The following is a 9,966-nucleotide window of genomic DNA, read 5'->3' as shown; positions in this document are numbered from 1 at the left end:
CATTGCTCAGGAAAAGACTCCTGAAGATACCTTAGCACACTGAGGAAAGTGATATTTAGGAGGCCAGGTATTGTCACCATAAGTAGGATAAACTGGATAGGGTGTACAGAAAGACCAGTACAGATCCATTGAAGTAATTGGGCACCAGACAGTAATAATCTAGCCAAAAGGTGATTTAAGATTAATAAAGATAATCTGACACATTTAGAAGAAAATTAACACTGCTTTGTGACTGACCAGCTAAAAGAAAATTTCGAGAAGACTCAGGTGATAAGCATGAAAGAGCCGGTGAACAGTGGCACCATAACAAAACAAGGATTTTGAAGCAGGGAGCATAAGCTCATTGGAGGGGAAAAAAAGACTATGTTTATGTGGAAGATTTAGACACACCAAGACACAGATTGAGTTAGTAGGCAGCTATGGAAAGGCTATGTAGGAGGAGTCCTCCCTCAGCACACGTTATGTGTTTGTAAAGGTACAGTCAGCACAAAATAAGATGGCAGCAATAGCCTTCTCATGGCATGCAGTGAAGAAATGTCCACTGAACATACGTTATTTTTGAACCCCGTAGGTAGTTCACATATAGAGCCTAACACTGATTTCTGTCACATCTTGAATATAAAAAGCAATAATAAATATGGAATTTCAAAGGTAAACTCAAGTAAAATATTTTTCCTCTTTACATTCACATATTTCTTCTGAACTGAAATAAAATATCCCACATATAACCAATCATTTTTCTTTGCTGAGCAACAGATTTATTTTTCATTTACTGAAAAAACATGTTTAGCACAAAGATATGTTATGTAGAAAGATAAAGCATAGCACTTCAGATTTTCACTGATTTTTGAAAAAGACATTTCTCAACTTGTAGAACTATATAAACACAGACATGAAAAACACCAACATTACATTTAAAAAAAAAATTAGCAAGCACACTCGGCTTTAATAAAAATAAAATTAAACTGGTAACTTTGGAAACACAGCATTCTGTGAGATGTGTACATGTTTCTTCAGGAAAAATCTACACGTTGATTCCAAATCACATTTATCTATTGGAGCAATATGAATTCAATGAATATTTAAACCTAGTTGTGTCAAGAGGATCAACAATGACCACAGGCTTTAGGTCAGGAAAGAAATGAGCTCTTAAGATAGACAGGCATTCTTATTTAAAAACGTTTAATCAAAAATTAACTCTCAGTGCACTCAGAGTAATCTCATTGATTAATAATGGCTGAAGTTAGAAGTGATGAAATTTTCAATTGCTTTAGGTTGCTATTACTATCACTATCTTAAAATTTTTGAGCCCAGCTTTTCATTATATGTGAGTAAGATTCATTTCTTTCCATCTATGTATTAGCCCTTCAAAAGGTAAGAACTTAAAGGGTAGAAGAGAAAAGAAACAGTAACAAAAGGACCAATATGTAGAGGAGAGAGACAAATGAATAAAATAATTTAACTCAACCGGCATTCATTATTATTCAAATATCATTCTACCAGAGGTTTACAAAGACAGAGGGGGACAAAAGGGCCCAACTCCATGAACTTAAAAATCTACACAAGAGGATGATAAGTTCTATATATGTGATAACAAAAGAATAGAATTTCCAAGGTAAAACAGTACTGCAGGTGCAATCATAGTGTATGTATGCCAAAATGCTGAGAAAATCTGGTGTCATCAAAACAGGCTCTAAAGAGAAAATATATATCTGATTATGCTCTAAGGGAGGCGTAGTATTTGGCACAGAAATCTCAGACAGTAGAATAGCATAACTTCAGTGGAAATGGGCAGGCTGTTTTGAAGCCAGGAATAACTCAAAGAAGATCTAAAAAGGGCCAGTAGGCAATGTGGGCAAGTTAATAGAGGGCCTTGAATATAAGGCTGAGGTCCGAGTCGAACTCAAGATCTAATTAAGGAGCAATGGCAGGTTTTTAAACAGGAAAGTAGCTTCAAAAATATTCAGATGTTTTAGCTCCATTATGTTAAACAAGCTCCTGGGTTTAATAAAAATTTGATCCAAGTCATGTTTGCGTGTACAGGGTGGACCTCACTCTGAAGGCATCATGATTGACATAATATGGTTTATATGTTTACATGATGAAAAGCTAGATTAAAGAGAAAAAAAAAAACCTTTCAGATAATCTAACAATTTCACTTTTTAATAAATGGGCATAAAAGGCATTTATAGTTGACTATGCTGAAAATGATTAAAAAGATGGTTCCCAAAAATTTATTTCCAAATGATCAAATAAATAAATGTACATAGTGCTATGAACTGAATGTGTCCCCAAATTCATATGTTGAAGTTCTAACGCCCCAATGTGATAGTTGTTAGAGATGGGTGGTAATCTAAATGAAATCAAAGGGTGGGTCCCTGATGATGACATCAGTGCTCTTATAAAAAGAGACACCAGAATGCTTTCTCTCTATACCATGTAGGGCACAGTGAAAAGGTGGCCATCTACAAAACAAGAAGAGAGTCCTTACCAGGGAGGTGAATTGGCCAGCACCTTGATATTGGATTTCCCAGCCTCAAGAGCTGTGAGAAATAAATTGCTGTTGTTTATGCCGCACAGTGTATGGTATTTTGTTATGGCAGTTTGAGCTGACTTTTCATATAGTGTCATTATAAATAATCTCAGATACTTCACTGATCCTCTCTCTCCATGTCTTCCCCTAAATTTTTCCTGGCTTTTCCTTAAATGAATGACAGGCAAGGGAGCATGAACCCATGTTTATTGAATTTTAGTTAGCATCTGTAAGATGCTCTATACACGTTAACTAATTTAATTCTGGTAAGAATATGTGACACCATGATCTATGGGAAGTATTTCAAGACGATTTTATGAAAAAAAGTGATAGAAAATTTACACGTTATAATCCACAATTGGGAGTTTTCTAAATAGTATACATATATAACTAATTTATATCTGATAACCACAGTGGACAATGAAAATAAAACACTCCTCGATAACTTTTCTTAAGGATAATCAATAATTTATTTCTCTTTTATTGTCACAATTACCACAATTATCTAGCTACATGACCAATGCCACTACATATCACAGGAAGATTGTCCACCTACACTTTACTGAGACAAAGACAACGGCCATTTATGTGTTAAATGTACAATGGGATGTTAAAAAGAGGTGGTTTTATGTATAAGACAAGATGTAGCGGATGATTTATTAACAGGTTTGAATTACTACGCATTATGCCAAGAAGCAGGTATAGAAATGTTTTGGCATTGAGTTGTTATCAAAGTAGAAAATAAGCAAACTAGAGAAATAAATCCAGATCTTAACTTACAACAGATACATTAAAATAGGAAATTAATTGGCTCCTCAGTATCTTTGCTCGAGTTTTTTTTTGTTTGTTTTCTTTCGTTTTGTTTGTTTTTATATATAAATGAGTAATATGAATATATCACAAGTTAAAGAAAGATCTCAGCGAAAAGAAGGTACCAGTATATGAAAAACAAATGAAAAATTACCAGGTATTTTTGCTTACAAAAAATTTAAACTATAAAGAGTCAGAAAATATATATAAAAACGCCACATTGAACGAGGCAATCATACTCTACCCAAACTGGTAGCACCCTCTTAAAATCAGTTGCATCCCATTCATTCCGTCATACAGTGGTGACTGACAAAAAGGCATTATGAACTCGTGTGCCATCAGGAGACTTAGCCCCATGGGTCATCAGTTCTTGGATTGTCATCCAGTTGTCCAAAATTTTCTTGTTTCTTTTTTTCATCATCTTTTTGTGACTCAGTTCAATGATATTGATCTCCTTCTTGCCCTCGCTGCTGCTCTGAGGACTCTCCTTGAGACACTCCAATCGGCTCCGCATCATGAACTCTCGGCGCCGACGCTGCTCTTTGGCCCGAACCAGGTGTTGCTTTCTCTCCTCTTTGCTCCAGTAGCGCCCCATTTTCATCTCGCTCATGGTGTCATCATCTGTCGTCATGCCACTCCGTTCCTCCTTGATCTTTAAGGCACGTTCCTTCAGAATCCTGTCTCGCACTGGTCTCTTTGTTATGTACCGAGTCCCATCGCTCCTAATTTTCACCTTCCATTCCATCTTGGGCTCTGAACACTTCTGAGACTCCTTGCACATACTCACCAAACTGAGCTGACTCTGAGCATATTCTACTGCAGATTTCTGTTGAATTAACTGCATGTAGCTTTGATAATGTCGGGCATGTGCTGGGATGTTTGAATATCTATATGAGGAGCTGTGGTAAGGAGAGAGGTAAGGGATGTGTTCGCTGCCTGTCTTTTCTTGATCAGAAAGCTTGTTGCTTTCTGAAATCTTCTCCTTGCCTTCAATGCCACAACCTTGTTCAGTGGCTTTGGCTTTGGGGGAGATCGATTCTTTACTGCTCTGTCCAGAAGAGGACTGATTGGCTGCAATTGTGCTTCTCAGGTTTTTCTTATTGGTGAGGTTGATCATTCTTGGAAGGGAACTGTCAGGGGAACGATCCACAGTGAGAGGTGTGCTTCTGCAGCTTTCAGCTGTGTTGTAAGCACTAGAACTGTCCTTGTCTGACTTTTCTGGGTGTTCAATGATGTCATCTAGCTTTCCCCTTTGCATATCAATGCTGGTGTTATAGTTTCTGAATCCTCCATCATGCAATGCCCAGATATCTCCATACTGGTCTGTCACTTTCTGGAGCCTGTGAGCCTGCATGATATTCTGACACTCAAGTTCAATGTTTCTCAGCTCTTCATTAAGCAACTGTAGCTCATGCTCCACTCCCTCTTGTTCCCCTTGATTGCATTCTATTGTGCTGCTCGAGTAATACAGGTCATACTCTCCATGGTTTCGAATCTTGCATTTGAGCTCCAAGAGCTGCCGGAATTGTTCACACTCCTCATCTTGGTTTCCAGTGCAGTCTGAGTCAATATATTCACCGGATATGAAGCTCTCATTGCATGGAAGTTCCACGCTCCCTAGAGTGTCTTGGCTCTGCCCCAGCTCTCTCTTGCTCTTCAAAGATGTGCTGTTGGGATCCTCTGCTGCATTCTCCTGCTCTGAGCTCTCATCGTTCCGCAAGCTTTCATCTGTGCGCCCCACTCCACTGTCCTTCTCATGGTTGTTGGATGAGGATGTGGCTGTGTCTGTTGTGCCTTCTTCTTCTTCTTGTTTTTTTGGCTAAGAAAATAACGTTGAGGGAAGAAAGAAAACACCAGTTGTTGAAAAACATGCTGGAAGAACAGTGCTTCTTGGCAAAAGTGCAGTTCCGAGAAAGCTGCTCTAATTTTAGTATCCATAACAATGTTAGAAAAAAAGGCAATTAGCTCGAGGTAGATTTTTATGCAATGAAATAAAGGAAAACTTGCAATGAAATAAAGAAAAACTGCTATGATACTCACTTGGGGATAAATAAAACAGGGCACATTTAAATAGGTGATTCTTAAGGCTTTCTCGTACTTGGGAGACTGGGGTGTGAAGGTGTATAAGTGAGGTGACTTCATGAGTTTCTGAGTTGATGAGACACAAAAAGATGAGAAGAATGTCTAAATGGTCTTTAGCAATAAGAGTTTAGAAGTGGAGTTCAGAAGCTACATCATCCTCTTACTGTTTTTCTTAACGTTCTTAAAGTTCAGAGGAAAAGTTCAGGAATAGGGTAGTATTGGAGCCTAGGACCTTCTATCTATAGATGAGGACATTTAATCTCAGATGAATTTAGCTTATTAGTGACAGAGAGTCTAGAAGGCCAGTGCCATCTCCCAGCATCAAGATTTCTTGTATGTCCAGGATGCCATACTCCTGCATACATACACTTTGAACTCAGTGCATCTCCAAATCACATGGCTCAAAAGCAACATGGCTTAGGATTCATAAGGTACTTAAAAAAGATTTTTCTACTCTTAACCCATAATTTCTTTCAAAGGTGAGTTTTATTCTACTGAGAGTAAACAGCAGTTTCCAATAAAATATGAGCGGCACTTATTACCAGACATAGACATAACATCAAAAATAGATTTTGACATATATATGTAAATATATATATGAAACTTCACTCCCTGGCAATTTTTGGCTTTCATGCAGAATGATTAACTATCACAGCCCTAAGGAAATGCATATCTAGTTCTTTGTCTGTGAATAGGGTAAAGTTACTTTTTCTTCCCCCACTCCTAGTATAGTAGTCTACATGGCAGTTTCTAGGCTATATTTTCCTTATATCTAAATTTTTTTCTTTAGCACGTGTAATGATATAATTAAATATAATTAAACCTATCAGTATTAAAGAAGGACAGGATGGGTGATAAAAAGTATGCTGGAACAGGTTTCAAAGGGTCTCCTCAGATAATTGTTATTTTTTCCCACATAAGTAATGACAGAACAAAATGCAACAAAAACTGGAAAGGGGAGAACATGGCTACGTATTGTGTTATTCTAGAATTCTCAATCTTGCTCTAAAATATTCTTCCTCATATGTTGAAAACATACTCAGATTGATTTATAATGTCTTATTGATAAAAGACATAATGTTATAAATAAGTAATATCAAATGTGGTGACATCTGCACTTTGTGCCATAAGACCTCTAGAGGATATTATTGATATTGGACATTTGAGTTTCTATACAATATTATTTACATTTATATGCCACATTATTTAATTTATGTTTTTCTCTTATCCAATGATAAGCTGAAAAAATACAAGAAGGCTACTATCTTTTTAAAAATTTTACATGCAGTACAAATAACACAGACAAATTATGCTATGGGAGATATTACACAATGTGCTAACAGCAGCCATAGGACCAAGGGTAGTATGTAAAGTGAAACTTTCATATAGTTATTAATTTTAGTTTTTAAATATGGATATTCGTTTTTAATTAAATTTCCTTTTCTTTTGTCTCTGGTTTAGGAACAAATGTGAAAATAAAAAGAATTTTTCTGTTCTCCAACTTAGAATTCCTGGTTTCTAATGTAATGGTACACTATCATTTATCATTTCCCTACAGAATTATTCTAGTGACAGGCAATGTTTCTACCAAGACATTGCTAATGTAGTATTATTGTTTATAAGGGCAAAGGACATTTAAAGGTTTCTGTACTTCTCATCATTTTTCAGTCTCATGGTGAAGAAAAATTTCCACACAATGAAAATCTAACCTCAGGGACATCTAGTGTTACCTCAAAACACCTAGCATTTGTATTATGTCTGATGAGTAGGCAACATTTGACACCATATCACTTCACCTGGACAGGATTTCTCTCTTCTTTCTTTATTCCAACATCCTCCTGTCAATTCTGTATCAGGTCACATTTTGTATCTAAGAGAGAAAAAGCCTGCAGCAAGGACTTTCTTGCTTGTAACCAGCAGCTGCCACCCGAAAATATCTTTATTTGTGGCCAGTGTTGAAGTCATACATAAAAATTTCAATCTGTCCTACATTGAAAAGCCATCACTACAGTAGCAGCATCATTTTTGAGCATGAACTACTGTTTATGAAGTGGCCAATGAGCATCCTTGATCAGCACAGAGTATATTGCACACATGGCTATGTTGACACTATAATTTGCAATCTAATGATTTATTTAATATATGGACATGTGCACATACACACACATACATCTCTGTTATGGGATGTTAGAATGTCAATATATTTTATCATTCAGCTTGGTAAAGTGATAGGATGTTTGTGTTTCATGTTCCTAAACCTGTCAGGTTTTTTAAAAAATTATTTTTTTTTTTATTATCTTTTAGGGTATGTTAAGAATTAATGCTGAGAATAGAATTATAATTAAACAAATCAGTAAACTGACAGCAGAAGTGTTAATAAAATTATATCAGGCAGACGAATGTCATGAATCTGAAATAAAAAATCTATGATGTATTGATCTTGTTTTTATCTAGTAGGAAAACAACAACAACAAAAATGAGGACTCGATTTGACACAAACCACACTGTGCTCTTTTACTAGTTATCAATTAATTAAGGGTAGGAACTTTGCTCATTTTTCTTTGTATTCTCAGAATCGAGTGTGGTGCTTAGAACATATTAGGAGCTCAAAATTTTTTTTGTTGAATGAATATGTGACCCTAAGGCAAAATGATGTCAATAATTTCAAGCAGAACTGCTCCTATTTAATAGTATAAAGGTGTAATCATAATACCAAAAACACAAATAAGACTGAAGGCTTACATCATGTTATCATCTTCATTTAGTTGCCTAAATATTCAAATACATATATTAATTTCAAAGCATAAAACTACAGTTTAGGGGGAAGGGTTACCTCATGAGATATAGTTTGGCTACAGCTGGCATACTGGGAAGCAATGTGCATTTTTACTATTAAATTTCTGAATTAGGTTGAACAGTATCTGGGCCAGCATTTGAATACTGTACTCTATTGATGGTGGTCCATAAGCTTCCCAAACTAGAAATATTTTGAATAGAAAAAAATTGTATTTAGTCTTTCTGCTTCATTTGATACGATCATTTGCTCTTAAAAATTACCTTTATATGGATGTTTGATCAAACTCTTTGATTTTGTTTTTTACTCCATTTATTGTCATACACTAAAAAAAGAACTAGCAACATTTCAAATGATGTAGTTCAAATTGTTGGCCCTACCTGCTCCACCTCATTGGCAGTGTGTTGCATTGCTTCATTATGCTGTTCTTCCAACATTTCCAAGTTTAACTCCTCTAAGAATTCATTCCTTTCATCTTCCAGCCAGCCTTCATCCAGCTGCAAAAAAATACATTAGTATATTATATTAGGTTAGTGAGAACTCATGCTAAAATAAGGGAAACTTAAATGGCGATGCCTGACCAGTTCCTTTTATCATAATGATTCTCTTTAGAATACCAGTCTCTGATAGTTCACCTCTCAGAAGGAAGAAAAGGTGACAAAAAAAAAAAAAAAAAAAAAAAAGGACTCTTATGCCTTTTATCCTTTCCTGAAACAGAGCTACAGATTTTCTCTTACAACCAAGTAGATCTCACAGCATACAACATTACCGTCTTTCAAAATGTATGAAAAGCATACTGTATAATCCACAGCTGTCACGCTCATTACCTCCAACAGTCCTCATGTTAAAGAAATACAGTGGTACTAATAGGGCCATGAGACGATTGGGCTTTTTCCTTTAATAACCACCATCAACATGACTACCCACAAAGTGCCCCTCCCCCCACATTGCTTTTTCAGTTTTAGGCAAATGGCTTCCAAGTTAACAAGATGGCTGTTTGCTACAAATACAGACATCATTTATGGTATCAGAAAAAAAAAATCTAAGTTATTCTCAAAAAAACAAAAAAGTGATGCTACCCATTGTCTCTTTTGATTCATTTTCCAGGCCCAATTCCAAGGAAAAATATCTGAAAAGTTACATTTAAGGGTGGTGGAGTGATGTGGAGGATGCAGAGTTTTGTTTGTGGGTGCTGAATGCAAGTATTCTTGTGCAAGTCTTACACAAATTAAACCGAACAAATCCCCTTGAGTTGTCAATACAAAGTGAAGTGGGAAACTAGGGGTTACCTTGCTAATATGATGAATGTTGACAGCCAATACAGATAATTTTTTCTCAAAGTTGATTGTGGTGCTGGATTACATAAATTATCTGTCTATGATGATTAAATTAACTGAATTATTGTCAAATCTCTGCTTCACTCTGTTACAAAGAAACAGCAGCTTTCTAGTGAGCCAAAATTGACAATAGTTTGAGGTGTTTTCACCACTAAATAAATGGGCAAAATAACCTTTTCTTTAAAAGTGAATTCTAAATTTGGAAGAAGGACATTAAACTGCATCAGAAGAGGCATTAGAATATGTTTATCATATTCATTAATATGAAGGCTATCATAGGTTTCTTGATATTAATTAAAGGCTATCTAGAACTAAAATCACCTCAAATTTCACTGGGGCCAAAATCAGGGACATATTTATTCATCCTCATTTATCCTAACGTAGCCTTAATAACTTGATCAAGTTCTACC

General features: G+C 35.9%; 1 protein-coding gene across 2 annotated transcripts in view; it reads right to left on the bottom strand.

The window, feature by feature from the left end:
• Window positions 1–1,650: 1,650 nt before the first annotated feature.
• The window catches only part of PDZRN4 (PDZ domain containing ring finger 4), a 346,709-nt gene continuing 338,393 nt past the window's right edge, over window positions 1,651–9,966 (bottom strand). For both annotated transcript variants that reach the window (XM_019756349.3, XM_019756350.3), the window contains 2 exons: window positions 8,600–8,716; window positions 1,651–5,162 (listed from right to left, as the gene is read on the bottom strand). In XM_019756349.3, coding sequence (XP_019611908.3) covers window positions 3,636–5,162; window positions 8,600–8,716 — 1,644 coding nt within the window. In that variant the 3' untranslated portion in view covers window positions 1,651–3,635. The remainder of the gene's footprint in view (window positions 5,163–8,599; window positions 8,717–9,966) is intronic.

Source organism: Rhinolophus sinicus, chromosome 1 (genome assembly GCF_057876585.1).
Source record: "Rhinolophus sinicus isolate RSI-liver-muscle chromosome 1, RSI-T2T, whole genome shotgun sequence".
Taxonomy (NCBI): Eukaryota; Metazoa; Chordata; class Mammalia; order Chiroptera; family Rhinolophidae; genus Rhinolophus; species Rhinolophus sinicus.
Note: the sequence above shows the minus strand (reverse complement) of the source record. Positions and strands in the feature narration are given on the sequence as shown.